Source organism: Portunus trituberculatus, chromosome 19 (assembly GCF_017591435.1).
Source record: "Portunus trituberculatus isolate SZX2019 chromosome 19, ASM1759143v1, whole genome shotgun sequence".
NCBI lineage: Eukaryota > Metazoa > Arthropoda > Malacostraca > Decapoda > Portunidae > Portunus > Portunus trituberculatus.
In genome coordinates, this window is record NC_059273.1 from 10425938 (window position 1) to 10446655 (window position 20718).

At 37.8% G+C, this 20718-nt stretch overlaps 1 protein-coding gene across 15 annotated transcripts in view; it reads left to right on the forward strand.

Annotated features, from left to right (window-relative positions):
- Positions 1–20718, forward strand: part of LOC123506347 — a 313494-nt gene that overhangs the window by 279107 nt on the left and 13669 nt on the right. For 9 of the 15 annotated variants that reach the window (XM_045258357.1, XM_045258359.1, XM_045258358.1 and 6 more), the window contains 9 exons: positions 128–316; positions 678–863; positions 1175–1350; positions 1634–1707; positions 2031–2160; positions 3360–3581; positions 4195–4275; positions 9112–9342; positions 19245–19301. In XM_045258357.1, the coding sequence (XP_045114292.1) occupies positions 128–316; positions 678–863; positions 1175–1350; positions 1634–1707; positions 2031–2160; positions 3360–3581; positions 4195–4275; positions 9112–9342; positions 19245–19301 (1346 nt within the window). The remainder of the gene's footprint in view (positions 1–127; positions 317–677; positions 864–1174; positions 1351–1633; positions 1708–2030; positions 2161–3359; positions 3582–4194; positions 4276–9111; positions 9343–19244; positions 19302–20718) is intronic. The other 6 variants (XM_045258366.1, XM_045258370.1, XM_045258360.1 and 3 more) reach the window with 5 other exon arrangements.

Below are 20718 nucleotides of genomic sequence, written 5' to 3' on the forward strand. Positions count from 1 at the left end.
AGTGAAATAAGAACACAGTTGTACAAGTAATGGAAATCCACATGTACCTGTTGGTTTCTTGTAACTATTTATTATCAAGTTTTTATTTTCCTCCCCAGCATTGCTAATATCTTTTCTTTCTGCACAGACGCCCTACTACTGGCCCTCTCAGAATCACAGCGCCGACACCACCGACTACGCCATCTATCTTACCAAGCGGCTCTCCAGGAACAAACAGAAGCATGGCCTCGAGGACTATGAGTTGGATGCGTACAACAAACTCAAAAAGGCGCTCGCCCATAAGTGGGATTTTATCACCATGCAGGCGGAAGAACAGGTGATTATGAAGTGGTGGAGTATTATGGAAATTACCCCAGCTTACTAATTTCCATATATATATTGCCCAGCTTACTAATTTCTAGATATGTATTGGATCTCTCTCTCTCTCTCTCTCTCTCTCTCTCTCTCTCTCTCTCTCTCTCTCTCTCTCTCTCTCTCTCTCTCTCTCAGTCTTTTACGGTCTGTCAGGGATTGTTGGTCTCTGTCAGGGTCTGTTGGAGTCTGCTACTTGTATTCTTACCTTGATAATGTATGCCGGCAACCATCAACACTCTTGGAAATCAATACTCAAGTGAAATATGGATGAGAATGAGTCATAGAGTAAATCCTTACTTCTCCCACATGTGTTTCTTCTGCAGGTGAAATTGGCCAAGGATAGGAAGAAAGGGGATAAGATAGTGACTGACTCGCAGGAGAGGGCGTACTGGCGCGTGTATCGACCTCCTCCAGGCTTTACCAACTGCCTGGAGACTGCACCCGTACCTGACAAGACAAACATGGCCAACAGGGTCCGCAAGAAAACTCTTGATGATCTCAAGAAAGAAGTAAGATCCTGATCATGATGAGATGTTACATTTTTGTTATTTTTTGTGTGGCAGTCTCTCTCAATCATTAGAGGTCTAGTACAAATGTGTGTCATTTGATCCATGTATTCTATCTAATGGTTATTCTCTGAACTCCATCAAGGGTGTGGTTACTTCATAAACCTTTCTTCCCTTGTGTCCGTACATTTTATCCTTGCTCTCCATGCAGTGCTCTCTTCCGTTATTATAGTATGTTTTATTTCCATCATATCCTCTTCCTTCTGATTTTTTTTTACTATCATTGTGAATTAAGGTGTAAATTTGAATTTCAGAAAAAGTTCTTGGAATCAGCAGTGGATCGTACTCGACAGAAGTTATCACAAGTGGCAGAATCTCTTCTCTCCTACACTGAGATTTATTACGAGTATGACCCTCTCTTGAACTTCCCTCAACCTTCCAACCCTTGGCACTCAGATGAGGACACTTACTGGGCACTCAACGATGGCATGTAAGGCACACTGAGAGCTGTAAGACTAAAGGAAGACTATGAATAGTTTAGATGGATAATGTTAAGTATAAGAAGGATTTCTGTAGAGCAAGGGAGAGTGATTTTGCATGATTTAGGGTGAATGGGCAGCAGTTGTGGTTGTATGAAGAGTGAGGGGAACTGTAGAACCTTATAGGGAGCTTGTCTTATCATAGGAGAGTGAATATTGTAGTAGCTTTTATAGATATACTTTTATTCAGAAGTGTACTATGAGAATGGTAATAATTTTTATTTTGTTTCTCAGAGTGGAAGTGCCCACAGAAAAGCGGGTACGTCGTTGGGGGCTAAGCATGGAGGAGCTGATCAGTGATGTTATGGGTGAGTCATCTCCCTCTCTTGTCTGTTACTCTAAGAATTTATGCTTTGCACAATGAAAATTCACTTTCAATAATTTCAAGTAAAGATCCAATTTTAAACCTATTTTTTGTCATGCCTATGATTATGAGAAGTGTCTGTCTTTCTTCACACTGCAGTGTTGACCATAGCTGAGGCTAAGTAGAAGATGTAAGTCAAGTTGTGGCTTGCAGCTTGGCACTCCTAATGAATTCTCTTTCATTACAGCAGGGAGGCCTTTGTCCTGCTGTGGATTCCTGTAAATGTTGATTAAACTGTTTTGATATATTGTTGGCATATTCTTACAGGTCAGTCAGAGTTTGCTGCATACTTGAGGAAGGAATACTGTCATGAGAATATTCGTTTTGTGGAGGCAGTACAGCAGCTGAGATGGGGACCTACATCAGATATGGGAGAAAAAGTTAAGAATATATATGAGTGAGTATTTTTTGCTTGTGTTGAATAGAGAAGTATGTGTGAAAGAAATGTTAATGTGATGGCTGAAACCGGTGAGATTGGAAAGTATATGTACTAAATTTACCTGGCAGACTCCTAAAGCCATTTTCAACAATAAAATCAAATGAGAATCAGAGTATCATCCCTTCTAGTACAGGCTTTGACCTTGTTGTCAGACTTAAGGATCTCAGCTCTCAAGTACACATTTTATGTTTTGACTTGCAATGCACAGACACACACATGCACACACAGTATTGAACTTATTGAGGAACATAAGAGTGGCGTTCGTATATTTAGATGAAGAAATGATGAAGAAAATAATTACTGCAATGATAAGACCAAGGCTTGAATATGCAACAATACAGTGGGCTCCGAACTTAAAGAAACACATAAGGAAACTAGAGAAAGTACAGAGGGCTGCAACAAAAATGGTGCCTGACTTAAGAGATTTGACTTATGAAGACAGACTGAACAGAATGCAACTTCCGACCCTGGAAAACAGAAGAGAAAGGGGAGACCTGATAGCAATATACAGAGTGATGATTGGCATGGAAAAAATGGATAGGGAAGATCTGTGTATGTGGAATGAAAGAATGTCGAGAGGGCATGGGAAAAAACTAAAATTGGCCACTTATAGGAGAGATGTGAAAAAATATAGCTTCCCTCATAGAAGGGTGGAAGCATGGAATAGTTTAGACGTGGAAGTGGTCAACGCAAGGAATATTCATGATTTTAAGAAAAAGCTGGACATTAGTAGATATGGAGACAGGACAGTACGAGCATAGCTCTTTTCCCATATGTTACAATTAGGTAAATACAATTAGGTAAATACACAAAAAAGACCTGGTGCTGTTGACAGAAGAAGGTGGAAGGACAAGAGGACATGAAAAGAAGATCAGGATGAGGCAGTGTGTGAAGCATATTGGAAAATACAGTTTTCCACACTGAATGATGGAAAAGTTGTTACAGAACATAATGTGTGTAACTTTAAGGAAAAATTCAATAAATGGAGACAGGACACTATGAGCCCCACTCGAACCCTGTACAATACAACTAGGTACACACACACACACACACACACACACACACACACACACACACACACACACACACACACACACACACACACACACACACACACTCTGAATATGACTCTAAGTGAGATGCTGGTATTATTTCAGGGAGTTTCTCAAGCCTGGAGCACCATGTGAGATAAATATTGATGGGAAAACGATGGAACTGACTCAGCTTCTTATGAAGGAACCCAACCGTTTCACCTATGATCTTGCCTCTGAGCATGTGTATGTTGTGTTGCTGAAGAAAGACTGTTATCCACGCTTTCTTCGCTCTGAGCAGTACAAGACTCTACTGGCCAATGCCCTTCAGCCTTCCCAGAAGAAGAGGTAAGGCAAGACATTAACCACACTGGCCTGGACTCATCTCTAGTCTAGAAGCACACTAGTCAAGATGTGTTTTAGAATATTTTGGATTTTTCTCTTTTTTTTCAAATAGCTTGGAATAGATTTTGTTAGGAACATTTAGGTATTCTGTGCGTGTAAATACAGAATAATAAGATAGAATAGTAATGAGTTTTTCAGTTTTTCAGATTGTATATATGCTATGATACAAAGGCATATGTCTGTTGTTTTGCCTAAATGTTGTGATTTCTTTGTTTGTCCTTTAGATGCATCCCTCACTATTCGTCTTTCATGCTTAGCTCCCAACTCAGCTGCTTACAAAAGTTTCCTGTTGGTGTGTAGCGTCATGGAAGAGCTGACTTTGTTACTTAAGTGACTTCCTGAAAGATCTCTCTCTTCAATTTTTCCCAAGTCTACTTGGTTTTAGCTGATGTACACATTTCTTCTCCAGAATGGTGAACTGCATTCTTATTTTTTATCACTCATGGGCTATTTTAATGTTCTCTTTCTCACCAATAATGCTGCTTTTTTGCTGTGCTTATCTGCTCCATCCTCACCACCACTGGCCACCCACCTGCACCTGACCTCTTGACGTCAGGCCAAACTCCATGCTGGTCCGCCTCATGGCTCCCTCCATGATGTTGGCCTCAGGCACTGATGGCCGCAGCGGTTTGCAGATGTACGTGATGCTAACATCCTGCCTCTCATACACTACCATTTTGAACTCTAATTTGGATACAACTTTGCCAGTTCTTTTTCAATTAGATTTTCTCTTAATTGGCACCATCATCCCTTCCCTTTCAGTGGCTCACCCACTGTAAGAACAGCTAATGCTGGAATCCTTCAATCCAAGCACAACAGCACACTGAACCCTCAATACATGTGAAATATTTAAACCTCCTTACTTAACCACAGGGCAGATAGAAATTGTTGCCCTAATATTTTTGCATCCCTCTTGTGCCGTTTGATCTTGTACAAGGTCCTTTGTACTGTCACTGTGCAAGAGCTATAAGGAATGCTAGATAGATGTAAAGACCTTATCTCCCCCTGGCAAACTCTACCATTCACTCATGGTTGGTAGCATAGTTTTGGTAGTATAGTACCCAAGGGTGACATAACTGGCAGGTGAGAGCAAGGAGGGAGTACCAATGTAGTTAACCTGATTTTATTTCTGATGCAAAACCAGATGGAATAAAATAGATATCACTTTCACGCAGCCATTCTTTACTACCAGATCTGTTTTAGATCTTCATAGCTTTAACTCAGCACAGTCACACTACTGCACCTCGACACTGTCCTACAACTGAACTCATGCAATCTTTTGGTTTCTCTCTGAACAAAAGATACAAATCACTTATAGCTACTCTTCTGTCTATATGACAAGTTGGCAATCCCAGATGGAGTGGGGTATATGCCACATAGATATAAGAGTATATTACCCATTTAATAACAACTGAATCTTAACCAGCAACCCTTACCAAAACTCTTAAAGTATAACAATACAAGCATGAGAAGCTCATCTCCTCAGTTCAAACATAAATATAATATTACATTATAATACTAGACTCATTTGGTATATATATTGTATCTATCCCTTCTGTGCCCACTTGATCTAAGATTGAATTCAAGGGCAATGTATGATAACAACCTATCTTCAAAGAGGATAACAGAATCTCTGTGACATCTGTACTGGGCTTGGAGAAAGAGAAGCTGACAAGGCAGGCACCCAGCAGCCCATCTTTGCTGTGAGATTGCCTGTGCTCCCTGTTCTCAATCTGACCAACTGCATGCAGTTCTAATAAATTATTGAGACAACTTAAGGGAGAAAAGCACTATTTCCTCTCTGTTCCTTGTCAGGTGTATTTCATAGATACTACTTTGTGATTATTTCCTTGTTTTACATATAAGGTTTTCGTCTCTATAAAGTAGTAAGCGTGAAAAATTTTTATCATAGCCAGTTCAAGTTTGGAGGATGTTTTCATAGTTTCTGGTATCCAAGGGATTAATTGTTAAGTACATTTCATGGAAGGGATTGCATTTCTTTTAAGAAGTGAAGGCAGATGCATGGTCAATGATACTGTTGGATATGGGTGGCCTGACCCTGCTTGCTCTAACCTGCTTTGCTTAATAGTGTACTTTCATTATGCATTGTGCATCATTTTATTTTATTTGAGTATTAAATGATAAGCATGATAAGCCTTTTTCATTTTTATTGGTTGCTTGTATATCCATCTATCTTTACATTATATTAACATCCCAGCATGCAGGGATAGTTTTGACATGATGTTCACACAATCTCACACTTACAATTATATTCACAAACATTTCCTAAGAACAAAATTACATTTTTACCTCTAGCTTTCTTGTAGGAAGACAACTGGCTGACTCACACTGATCACTTTGTGCAAGTGTCAGTTGCACAACATACTCAAGTGTCTACATCAGAAGCCATCAGTAGCACTGGTTTTACCATTGCTAAGTCATACTAGATCCATCTCTATCACATCTACTCAGTCACTGACTGTACCAGATGCGAGTAAACCTCTTATAATTGACAACTAAAAGTTTCATAACTTCATTCATAAATGTTCCCCATTCATCCCATTCACTTGTTATAACTCTTCCTTCTTCCTTATACACATCATCTCTTGTGTGGCTTCAGCTGCTCTTGAATAGAAACCAAACTAGTTTATGGGTTAAGATTTTTATTCCTTGAAGCCAAATTGGTCTTCTGTAAAGAAAAGGTTGACTCTGAAGTATTTAATCTTTGAGGGGCAGTTTGGCCACACCATAGCTAGGTTGGAAGGGTGTTGCCATTTTGTTTTAAGCACATCGTAAAAAATAAAAAGGGCAGTGTGAAGATACTGGAAACACAATGTGACATCTTGTATGGGTAGCCTACCTTTAGGGGGATCTCTGTTTAATATATAGATAGATCTTTGATTTAGTCATTGGTACTTCTCTATACTTCATTAGTTCTTTTCATCTCTTTTTATTTGTTATATTTACATATTTCCAATTGAGTGATACTTATCCTTTTCCATTACCTTACATTTATATTGTTCACATTTCTTATCATGGATAGTTTTTTTTTTTTTTTTTTTTTTTTTTTTTCAAAATCTAGTTTGAAACTTCCAGAACTACCCTCCTTAGTGTAATCAGCTCCTGTAGTTTGCACACAGAGTTTTCTCTTCATCTTTTAAAAGTGATAAATGTGACACTCATGTCTTCACCAGTTTAATTCCATCCAGTACTATATCCTCAAAAGCATTTCTAGAGACTTTCTTTAGCCTATTTTGTAATGCAGCAACTTTTTAAGAAACTTCATTTATAATTTTCTCTTGGTCTTTTTCCTTCTCATATACTTCTTTCACTAGTTTTCATTTTAGTGATCCTTATTTGTATGTTTTTGTGCATGCAGATTATAAATCAACATATGAAAGTAAGTTAATTTACATGTTAATGTGATATTTGTTCCCCAGTAAATTACTCATCCTATGACCTCCATCAGAGCCTCTCTCCACACCCTTGAGCCAAACACCTGGCAAAGGATTAGTGCTGGTGCTCTCATGATAGTGTGGATCATGGAGTGCTGTGAAGGAAGGGAACTCTAAAAACTAAAATTTAATTTAGGTTTATATATGTGGAGTCTTCATTTTTATTTATGCCTATTGTTTGCTACTATGTTAATAAATGTTTTTGGGGCCAAAGAAAATGTCTCAATCCACCAAGAAGACTTAAGAGGTACATTGTGATTGGAAGCAGTGGCAGATGAGTGACAACATGCAATATATATATATATATATATATATATATATATATATATATATATATATATATATATATATATATATATATATATATATATATATATATATATATATATATATATATATATATATATATATATATATATATATATATATATATATATATATATATATATAGCCACACACACACACACACACACACACACACACACACACACACACACACACACACACACACACACACACACACACACACACACACACACACACACATATACACGGCCTGGTAGCTCAGTGGTTAGAGCGCTGGCTTCACAAGCCAGATGACCGGGGTTTGATTCTCCGGCCGGGTGGAGATATTTGGGTGTGTCTCCTTTCACGTGTAGCCCCTGTTCACCTAGCAGTGAGTAGGTACGGGATGTAAATCGAGGAGTTGTGACCTTGTTGTCCTGGTGTGTGGTGTGTGCCTGGTCTCAGACCTATCCCAAGATCGGAAATAATGAGCTCTGAGCTCGTTCCGTAGGGTAACGTCTGGCTGTCTCGTCAGAGACTGCAGCAGATCAAACAGTGAATATGAGGAGAGACTAAAGGCTATGGATCTACCAATCCTGGAACAAAGAAGGGAGAAGGGATCTGATACAAGTTAATAAATTAATCAACGGAATGGACCAAGTGGATAATGAGAAACTGATTCTGAGAGAAGAATATGACATTCGAAGCACAAGTTCGCATAATAAAAAGCTGAGAAAAGGAAGATGTCTGAGAGATGTTAAAAAATATAGTTTCCCGCAAAGATGTATTGAGACGTGGAACAGTTTGAATGAAGAAGTAGTGTCTGCAACGAGTGTGCATACTTTTAAAGTAAGATTGGATAAGTGTAGATATGGAGACGGGGCCACACAAACATAAAGCCCAGGCCATGTAAAACTACAACTAGGTAAATACAACTAGGTAAATACACACACACACACACTTTTTGGGGAGTTTATTTATTTCTTTATTAAATTTATATCTGATTTTATTTTCTGTATCTATATATTTGTATATATATATTTTTTTTCAAAATAAATAAAAAATAAGAACTAAAAATATTTCTTCTGACTTCTTTTCTGATGTCATCACATCTATATATATATATATATATATATATATATATATATATATATATATATATATATATATATATATATATATATATATATATATCAAAGTTGCTACACTGTTGTTATACAGAAAAGTTGAACATGCCAAAGACATTTTCAGTACCAGGCTCAGTTATTATTGTAGATTTGGTATTTTCAATTAGCCATGTGCTTCAGATCCTCAATGATTTTATGGCATGCTTCTCTTTATTGTTTAGCCGGTATTTATTCCATGTGATTCTGTAATGAGCATTATTACGTAGTTTCATCATTTCTTTAATGTATGTAATTTTATTGTGTGACTTTATTTATTCACAAGATTGTATATGTAGAAAGATTTTTGTATATTTGTTTTGAATGTTAGTTTATTTATGTTAACCTTTACAGTGAAATAGTTATTTGAAAGCCTTGATTATTTCAGTATCCTATTTCACTAAATATCAAAAAGATCACAGAGACACTGACATGCCTGATCATTTTGAAATTTAACTGGTTATCTCCCCTCACATAAACTTTACCATAATTAGAATATATATTATTCATCTGATTTGCATACATCATCTGACAGAATAAATTCTACAGCACTAATATGTTTTACTTTAGCAGGTTCTTCAGCTTTGGTGGTCCCGGGAAAAAGAAGATTTCAACTCCAGCAGCACCTAACAATGTCTCATCACAAGCACTGCAACCACTGAAGCGCCACGGCTCAGATGATCAGGCTGTATCACAGGCTGGACTGGGCCCTCACGGCAGCTCAGGCCTATCAGCAGACAATGCTGGTGGTGTACACTTAGGAGGCCCTACTCCCAAAGTGGATTGTGACCCACCTTACAGGTAAGGTATGGGCTGGTGAGCAGAACGTGATGGTATTCATCTGCTGAGCTCGTAACACACCTAAATCAGGCAGGTTATCAACTTAGTAAAGGAAAGTATTAAGAAGGAAGAAAGATCATGTGTTTAAATGCAGAGGGAAGTCATGGGATGAACATTTACTAAAAGAATTATACCTCAGGAAGATACATTTGCCACTAAAACTTGGGTAGAACATGGTGATTCTTCCTTCACCTGGAATTTACTGGGACTGTAAGTGTGGGTTGTACAAGTATATTCAAGGAAAAAAAATATATAATTTGTCATTTTTAACTCTATTTAAGGATGTTTTATTAATTGTTAAAGGTGCAATAACATAATTGGATTTCAGATTCAGCTTAGTTCATGGAGCTTTAGAGTAGTCAAAAGGTACAGAATTACACACACATGATGGTGGCAGGTCTCCACCAGAAATGAGGGTTGGTGTCCCATGACATACTTTATGCTGTCTTTTATTTTCTTTCTTTTTTTCTCTATTCTATCTAAAGGTGATGCATGTCTAGGAGTTCACTCTCTTGTGTTCTTTTTCTTTTTTATTTATGTCATATATACATATATTATTTTTTATTTCAAGAATTGATAGATTCAAAAGCACAACTTTGATTTGCCTCGTATAGGAAGTTTGCCTGATGGGGCACAAAGCTTAGCTCAAATGTGATGAGTCCAGAGTTAGAGAGTACTCAGAGCTACCTGAATGTTGAAGTAATCTCGTCTAAGATCTCTTGGAGGTGTTGTGTGTCCTAAATAGTGTTTGAACACTATTTAGGTTTATTGTGGCCAGATGAAAAATCTTACTCATAGTGCACCCGGGTATGGATAGCTATGGTGGGTTGTGACATCTGGCTTTGATTCCAGAACATTGAGATTTTAAAGCCCAACCATATCTACCCATTGGCTGCTCAAATAAAATCAAGGCAGAAGTCCCTGTTATATGAGCTTAGTATGGTCACAGGTTTCCCAGTGTCTTGTGGCTCTGACTCTTTTGTTGATCCTTGCCTACTAGAAACATTTCAGCTTTGAGTAGTAACTGGGAGCAGTCAGCTGGTATATGTAGGTGAATAGAATTTATTACTTACTTATATAAGGTTACAGTACTGATGACAAGGTCTCTGTGCGACTGATACAGGATAACCTAGATGGGCCCTGGTGGCCCTTTGTTATCCTATTATTTATGTTATGTTATGTTATGTTAGTGTATGGCAATAGTTACTTGACTACTTGGATGTTAATGGATGCTCTAAAATCATAGTAAGCTGGTGTGTCATGATAGCTTTATATTCCAGCTGAAAGTGCTTCTTCACTCACCATTCAAATTCATACACATTATCAAGGTTTGTAGTCTTTGTAGTCAGGCAAACGAGGACTTGCAAACTAACATGTGTTAAAAACAGTAATAATGAATGCTCAACACAGCTCACATCTCCATGACATTTAGGATTCCTTCTCTATTTCTACTGGATGAAATTCTAATTTCCCTCAAAAAAAAATTTAAGAATAAAATTTTGCATTCTCTGTAATGATGATGATAATTATCACACTGGTAGTTAGTTTTAATAATGTTTGACTGTTTTATCAATATTGACCTTCTAGAATGCCATATTTACATAATAGGAAAATATAAGCAAAGATTATATACAATTATAAATGGCTAATGATACTTCTAGTTACATATATATTATTCATTTTGCTTTATAGGTTTCACTCAGTCTCCCATGTTAGCTCTTGTAACTTTGTATTTGGGTGAGGTTAGGTTTCCATACGATTCTAAGGCTGTAATGTGGTTGGGTGATATGCTTCAGGATGTAATCTCTGAGGTCAGTTATGAAAGGGTAACAAAGGGAATAAGATTAATGTATATACAAGAATTTTGTCCTTTTCACAGTATTCTGCAAATTAACATTTTTAACTACATTTTGAGAACCATAGTGGTAAAAAGGTGGTTAGGTTACCATTTTATTAAACAAATAAATAACCAGACTGGATTGTACTTTGGTTCCTTTGGACATGAACAGAAACCTTTATGGAGGTGAAAATGTAATGTGAATGCATAATAATTCTGTAGGAAAAAGAAACGTGAAACTTACACAAGTCACAAGAGTGAGGAAGTGTCTATTGTTCCTCAGTCTACTCAAGGACAGATAGAGCATAAAATAACAAGAAGAGTTGCCAGCAAGTGAAAGGAATTAATAAATATCGAGCATCCAGATTTTCAGGATAAATGGACAAATGTTAAACATTGGGACAGTGAGCAAGTAGTATGTGAAGAATGATTGCATTAAAGTTACTGTGAATTACAAAATCATTGGCAATACCATGGAAAATTTATATATTTTCAGGAATCGAGAAAAGTTTTTAGTAAAGACACAAGTGCCACCAAGTTTAGTTATGCTTCAACATTAAGAGTTTTAAGCTACAGTTCTAGGAATGTACAGAGGAATCCACAAATAAGTTGAAGATTCTTATTAGGGGGTTTCATAAAGCACTGATGCTGCAGCGAAAATGCTCACAGCTGGTCATCCCACATAATTTGCACTCTCGCAGTAACCATGCTACCATCTTTATCTTCTATATATGCAGTGAAATGTCAGGTCATGCTGATGTGCCTATGCTCCACACAGAACTGAGCATATATTGCAGGTGAGTGCATCTGTCCCACCATCGCCATCATCACTGCCACACTCTCCCACAGCACTAGTATCCTGTCTCAAGCAACTCACTCTTCTTATATTGCAACAATTCATGATCAGACTCAACCAAGTGCAGAAGATTAATATGACTGAGCTTTGTAGTAGTAACAACATCATTAGATATTGCTCAGCCTCTTTGTCCCTCTGTTTACCATGAGGCAGTAGTAATAGTAACTCGTTGTTGGCAATTGCCAGTTAAAGCCAAAAGAAAATCCATCTTAAATTATTAAATTAGTATCATCAATTCTTTGAGCTAGTAGATGATTAAAAAAAAAATTTTTTTTTTTTCTTTTTTTGGTCTGAGGGATACAGAAAACTTGCCACTAAGCCAAGACAAGAACTACTCTAGCACATGAGGTTATATCCATCTGTAGCATTATAATCATATAGAGCCTCAATATGTCAAAGTGAAGTTCCATTAGAGATAACCTAACCTTCAAAAAGGACTACTAAGCATGCAGGGCTGGTTTGTATCCCACTGTCAGTATCGGGAGTGGAAAGGACTCTAACATGCTTAGTAGCTCTGAAGTGATCATGTGCCAAACTTCTTTGAATTAAAAAAGAATGTAGGCATAATCAGACGGTTACAGACCAAAACTGTGTGGTGATTTTTAAATCTGGTTGAATATCTAAGCTATTTGGTCTTGTTCTCAGAGAATGGGACTCCATCAGGCAGTTGCCTTTCATTCATGAGGATTCTAAATTGACATAGGTTGCTTTGCTCCAGTTATGGTTGCCAATGCCTCATGATCAGTTGGAATATTTTATAGAACAGTTGTGGCTTCTGCAGGTGTTATCAGGTCCATGATGTTCTCTGTATTGTCTTTGTGAGTGGGCATAACATTGTTTGAGGTTAGAGCCAGGTGCCTTGTTGAGATGGTAGATTGTTTTCCAGTCAGGATAGCATATTTACATGTAGTAAGAGGAAGTACTGTAAAGATTGACTTTTCTAGTTGGTTTCTTTGATTAGAAAGAATTTAGTATGGACAACAGAATTAAAGGATAATTTCAGGAAACATGCAATGACAGCTTAGGCAAACATATTTGAAGGAAAACAAAAGACGAGTCTAAGTTTTTATCAATTAATACAAGCAGGTGTATTGGTTCTTTTACATAAACGTTTTGTATCTGAAATCAGCAGGGATACAGTCAACTGGCTGCATGGCATAGATGGAATTTCTAACTGCAGATCTAAAGAATTTAGGATTATATTCTGAGCAAATACTGTACTGAGAGCAAACTTGCTTCATCTTCCAGAGAGAAAGCCAAGTTCTTCACTTTTAGAAAATGATAAAGCCTAGTGACTCCAGAATGACGTAACGAAACATGTACTTCCTCGAGAAAGGCAGAGTCAGCTCTAGCAGCAACAGGGCATACATGAGGCAGTGTCACAAGGAACATATCAGAGCCAGGTCGGTACTTAATATCATACAAATATTCAGAGAACTCAAGGTGCCATCTCAGTATTTTATCATTCTTACTTTTAGAGGAATGACAGGAGTTAGACATGAAAGATATAGCTTGCTAGTCAGTTACAAGAGTGAATCATCGGCTAATGATCAATAGTCTCTGCATACGTATCTGTGATAGTGGTAGCTTCTCTTTCGATGCCAGGTTGAAGTGTTCAGAGCTGGTTCAGGGTACTGTAGAAGAAAGGTACAGGTTAAACAAACTGGGGAAGAGTAACTTGTGGAGAATGAGCATGTGTCAATCTTGCTCTGAAGTGGTTTCATAAAAAGTAACTATGAAAGACTTCAAATCTTTCTTTCTTTAGATACCCAAACCACTTCACACTTCAGAGCAGAGAGAAAAGAACGTAAAGTGTTAAATGTGTTGGATGCATCTAGAATACAATAGGCATGCATTCCTCGTTTGCCTTCCTCTTATGGTATATGTTGATAAATCTTATTCCTGGGAAGTAGAAGGAACAGGTGACCGTGATTCTGAGGACTCATGTCATGTGCCAGAGAGGAGGTGCAGCAAGAAGGCATAATGGTCTCACCGGGAGATAAAGCACAACAAACAGTCTGAAAATACTATTCTGCATTTGTGTCTCATATTTTCTGCCATTTTTGCCACCTCTCCTGTTATCCTCCTCTTCTGCTGTACAGTGTTACCTCTTCCTTCTTGCTGCTGTGTTCCTGCAATAAGCAAAAGAAACAGGTGAATAGGTGCAAACAAGATTCTCAGAGGAAACAGTCTCTCTCTCTCTCTCTCTCTCTCTCTCTCTCTCTCTCTCTCTCTCTCTCTCTCTCTCTCTCTCTCTCTCTCTCTCTCTCTCTCTCTCTCTCTCTCTCTCTCTCTCTCTCTCTCTCTCTCTCTCTAAACACTAACATTATGCTCAGCTTGGCCAAACAATATCCTCTGATGGACAATGGGAATGAATTATCTAGTACATACATGTATTAAAATATTTCATCAATTATATGGTATTTGAACAAAAAAATAATAGGTAGAAGATATTTTGTAGAGCAGAAACATACAGAAATCTTTGGGTTACATTTCAGATAGAAGCTGCACAGATTGTATAGCAAATGCAAATAAAAGAAGAATTATGTTTTCAAGATGTTGTCTAGAATTTTTCACAGAAAATATGTTATTTTCCCACCCAATGCATTCAAACCATGATCACATCTTTGAAGACAGAAATACATCAAGTAGCTACACCAGAAACACAAGATACACTAGCATTTGTTATGTAGACATATTACACAAAGAATTTACCTTCTTACTTTTTTTTCAGTAATACCAACTCTTTAGAAAGTTTTAACATTACAGCTAACTTCCATTCATTCAGTTAATTGAAAGTTATCATATATTATGTATGTATATACATAATATATGATAATACATAATTATATATATATATATATATATATATATATATATATATATATATATATATATATATATATATATAATATGTATCACTTATCTAACCATTTATTACATTCATCAAATTCCATTAATTACATTCACACTAAATCTCACCAGTAACTATTAGTATTAGCAAACTCTTCCTGTTTCAGTATTTTACTACGTATACTACAGTTTATATACAGTTTTATTATACATTGCCCTAATAGTCAGTCCGTGAATATTTCCATCCAATAGAAATACTCTTTGACCCTTTCTACACACATGACCCTGCTCAAACCTTGTAATATGGAACTAGGTAAAATAATACACACACACAGTGAAGTGGTTAGGACACTCAACTCACAACCAAGAAGGCCCTGGTTTGTTGTCTCAGGTGCAGCGAGGCAAATGGGCGATCCTCTTAATGTGTAGCCCCTGTTTACCTAGCAGCAACCAGGTATGGGGTGTAATTCTAGGCATTGTGGTCTCGCTGTCCTGGTGTGTGGTCTCAGTCCTATCTGAAAATCAGTCTGTGAGCTCTGAGCTCTTTCCATAGGGTAAAGGTTGGCTGGGTGACCAGCAGATGACCATGGTGAAAAAAGAAAAAAAAAAACACACACACACACACACACACACGGCCCGATAGCTCAGTGGTTAGAGCGCTGGCTTCACAAGCCAGATGACCGGGGTTCGATTCCCCGGCCGGGTGGAGATATTTGGGTGTGTCTCCTTTCACGTGTAGCCCCTGTTCACCTAGCAGTGAGTAGGTACGGGATGTAAATCGAGGAGTTGTGACCTTGTTGTCCCGGTGTGTGGTGTGTGCCTGGTCTCAGGCCTATCCCAAGATCGGAAATAATGAGCTCTGAGCTCGTTCCGTAGGGTAACGTCTGGCTGTCTCGTCAGAGACTGCAGCAGATCAAACAGTGAACACACACACACACACACACACACACACACACACATAGTGTAGTGGTTAGCACGCTCGACTCACAATCGAGAGGGCCAGGTTCGAGTCCTGGAAAGCGGCGAGGCAAATGGGCAAGCCTCTTAATGTGTGGCCCCTGTTCACCTAGCAGTAAATAGGTATGGGATGTAACTTGAGTGGTTGTGGCCTCGCTTTCCCAGTGTGTGTTGTGTGTGATGTGGTCTCAGTCCTACCCGAAGATCGGTCTATGAGCTCTGTGCTCACTCCGTAATGGGGAAGACTGGCTGGGTGACCAGCAGGCAACTGAGGTGAATTACACACTTACACACACTATGTAGTGTAATAGTTAGCACGCTCAACTCACAATCAAGAGGGCCGGGTTCGAGTCCCGGAAAGCGGCGAGGCAAATGGGCAAGCCTCTTAATGTGTGGGCCCTGTTCATCTAGCAGTAAATAGGTACGGGATGTAACTCGAGAGGTTGTGACCTCGCTTTCCTGGTGTGTGTTGTGTGTGATGTGGTTTCAGTCCTACCCAAAGATTGGTCTATGAGCTCTGAGCTCGCTCCTTTAATGGGGAAGACTGGCTGAGTGACCAGCAGGCGACCGAAGTGAATTACACACACACACACACACACACACACACACACACACACACACACACACACACACACACACACACACACACACAGACTAAACAGGGATTACAGGCTGGGTGATTAGAAAATTGAAGAGACCAATGAGGAGAAAGACCTAGGAGTAACCGTGCAAAACACTTTGTCACCGGAGAAACACATTAACAAGATATTTTGGAAAACATATAACATGCTTCAAAATATTGGTCTTGCATTCCACTACCTAGATGAAGGAATGATGAAGAAGATACTATGCACTTTAATAAGACCCCAGTTAGAATATGCAGCTTGCATCTGGTCACCGCATATGAAGAAAAATGTGAAGAAGGTGGAAAGGGTACAGAGGCTGGCAACAAGGATGGTACCAGGACTCAGGGAGTTAGACTATGAGGAAAGGCTGAGGGAACTGGGGCTGACCACATGAGAAGAGAGAAGAACAAAGGGAGACATGATAACTATGTATAAATTGGTGAACAAGATTGACATACTGGACAGAGAGTTGATAAAGGTGACCACAAGTAATCATCTCCGAGGACTTGGAAAAAAATTAATAAAAGACATCTGTCTAAATGACGTGAGAAAGTACAGTTTCCCGCATCGTAGTATTGATAAGTGAAATAAACTGAGCAGTGATGTTGTTGACGCAGTGTGTGTCAATCAGATGAAAGAGAGATATGACAGGAGTGGCCAAGGAGGCAGGACACAGGGAGCTTAGCTCGGGCCCTGTAATACACAAATAGGTAAATACACACACACACACACACACACACACACACACACACACACACACACACACACACACACACACACACACACACACACACACACAGCACAGCACAGCACAGCACATAATGTGCATAGCTTTAAAAAATAATTAGATAAGTGGAGATATGGAGACAGAACACTATGACCCTGCTCAAACCTTGTACAATGCAACTAGGTAAATACACATGCGGTGGCATAGTGGATAAGGTAGTGAGCGTGGGATCGGGCAGACGTCCACACATAGGTTCGAATCCCACCACGCACAGCCATAAAACACTGCCATTTGTCGAGTGGTGTAAAGTTACCTACATATCACCATGATACCCAGGTTCTAGGTGGTTACATTCAAGATGAGCTTGAGTGGTGATATGGGCCCTAATATGGGTACCACTATAAATAAAATTGCCTGCGCCATTAATGGACGAAAGCTGAACAGCGCTTCCCATACACTCTTCAAGTGTGCCTACAAGTGCTATAGGCCTTACCGTAAAAAACACACACACACACACACACAGACACACACACACGGACAGTACGAGCATAGCTCTTTTCCCGTATGTTACAATTAGGTAAATACAATTAGGTAAATACACACACACACACACACACAGGACAGAATTCACTGTGTCCATAACAGATCAGGTTCCCCTTCTCCCACAATATATTGCTTTATGAGTTTGTTGTTGGAGCTTTGTGGTAGCTGCTTGCAGGCCATGATTCCTCTGGATAATTATTTTCAGATTGATTTTTTTCATGAGTATAATAGTCTTTTTGCTTATGAAAGCTGATAATGGTTATTAGGTGTTATTATTGTAATTATTATTATTATTATCATTATTATTGTTATTATTATTATTATTATTATTATTATTATTTTTATTATTATTATTATTGCTATTGTTATTGTTATTATCATTATTATTATTGTTGTTTTTCTATGTTGTTAAACGAGGGAAAAGGAGAAGTCCAGTGAATTGATGCTGTGAGAGATTTGGGCGACGAATCAATGCACGGACTCTCATGATGGATTAGTTGTGAAGAGAATGGAAGTAGAGCAGCTGGAAAAGATAATTGGATTGGATGTGAAATAAGTAAGGATAGGAAGACCATCACAAATGGAAAGAGCATTAAATGTATGAGTGGTGTGGAAAAAGGAAGAAAATTTTAATTGTGAGTATGTAAATGAGATGCAGGCCTTAGGGTAGCTTTTCAAAGTTTGCATATATCTGGTCCAGTCAGCTTACCAGATCAGCTACAAGAAAGGCAACTATATATTATGGTCTGGCAGACATGAACCAAATCATTTCTTCTGTCATGCCTTATCACAGAAAGATTCAGATGTTGTGCAAGGACTGGTAGCCAAGGACAGTCTGAGAGGAACAATTCTATGTTCTGGCAAATGCCAAGGAGCTAAGGTGGATTTTGATTTAGTTTTGGAGAATGCTTGTGTGTTCTGAGGAGCACCTTGTCTCAGCCATCTTTTGTTTACAGTGACATCAGCTTGATACTGCAATTACACATGTTATTGTTATTATTATTGTTATTATCATTATTTTTATTATTATTATTATTATTGTTATTGATATTGTTGTTATCATTATTGTTATTAATATTGTTGTTATTATTATTGCTGTTATCGTTAATTATAATGCTTTGTTCACCATCCTCATAGGCATAGATGCCGCATTTCTTAATTTTCACAAATTTTTGGTCTATTGTATAGATAGATTTTTTTATTACTATTGATTGTTGCTGCTGTTGATGTTATTGTTGCTTTTGTTCTTGTTAATGTGTTGTTGTTGTTGCTCTTGTTGTGGGACAGGATCTTTACTTTTTGTTTTCTTTTCTTTGTTCACTTTATATTTTCAAGGTGCTATCCCTTCCTAAATTCACTACTTTTTGAAAATTGAACTTCCAGATTGGTTTGATAATCTCTGTTCCAATGTTTTTGGTTATGTGGAATCCGTTCCTCCCCTCTTGACACAACAACATTTTTCAGGGGTGATCTTCCCACTGCAAGATATGTAGGCCAATGCAATACTGTGGGGTTAAGCTAGTAAGTGCCTTGTGTCTGCTGTCTGTGCACCAGTGTGTTGCTGTGTGTGTGGACTGCTGTGGCTGTACCCAGGGTAGGATAGCCAATTGGGCTGTCCGCTCCCACCTCACTGCCTTCACCTTGCTGTGACATGCTCTACCCCGCAGCTTCACTGTTTCCACATTGCTCTACTGTACATGTAATGAGATTAATCAAACTTTATTCAGACCAATATCTCTTCTGCCTGTCACACAATATCAGAGATGCTCCAATAAGTTTTTTTTTCTTGTTCATTCTTATAGTTTATATCTTATATTAGGCAGATCGCTGTTAATCTACAGACTCTACATTTTTAGCATACCATCTAAAACATTAACTTGTGAACATGCCTGATTTGGTGACTCTGTTCCTCTTCATTGGCGAATCCTATATTGTACATATTACATACCCTATTCCTCAACCTGCTCACACATTCACTAGTCACTTATACATTTGCATTTTGTTTTTATGAAGTGTTTCATTACAGAAAGGAACATCATTTCAAGTGACATTTGCCTTAAATCTATTTTCTATTTTTCCATTCACATTCTCTTTTCATTTTCTTGTTTTGAATATAAGAAATCTTATTATTTTTGTTTTATTTAACAGGTGAACAGTTGTGCCAGGCCTTTTGTCTTAATTATTTGTTCATATATTTTACTTAATTTTACCATTATCATTCATTTGTTTATTTATTTTATTCTATTATTATTTGTTTATATGTTTGTTTTTGTACTTTCTGGATGTATGTGTGTATGTATGTGTCTGTGTGTCTGTCTGTCTGTTAATCTATTTATCTATACATCTATCTATATATCTCTCTACCTGTCTCAGTCAGTCTGTCTCACTATATATCTCTATGTTAGTTTGTTTTGTCTGATATATTTTAACCTGTCTTCTTGAATGATTTTGCTGCCTCATCTCCTTAACAAAAAAGCCAATTTCTATTATTTTCAAAAATTTGTTGATTGAATACTTTCTTTACCCTTGTCCATATTAAAAGAAGAAATGTCCCACAGACAGCAGGTACTGACAGACCCACTTAAGTGTTTTAGTGCTGCTTATCTGATCACTCTGCTCCACAGCAGCCTTTGATCACAGTGCACTTCTTTATTACATCACGTCTCTTTTGTATGGCAACGTCAGGAGTGTTTTCTTTGTCTTTAAGGATCAGCAATTGTTTCTCTGAGACCTAGAAATTGTCATCCCTTGAACCTTGGATATGCAGTGGATGGGAACTTACAACTTGGTTATTGTTTATTTTCTTCTTATATTATGTTAATCATTTTTTCTTTTTTTTATGAGATCTCTAAATCAGCATAATATGCTTTGCTATGCTTTTGTTTAAAAGTATATAATGTTCTTTAATTTTTGTTGGACTCATAAGATCTCTGCTTTT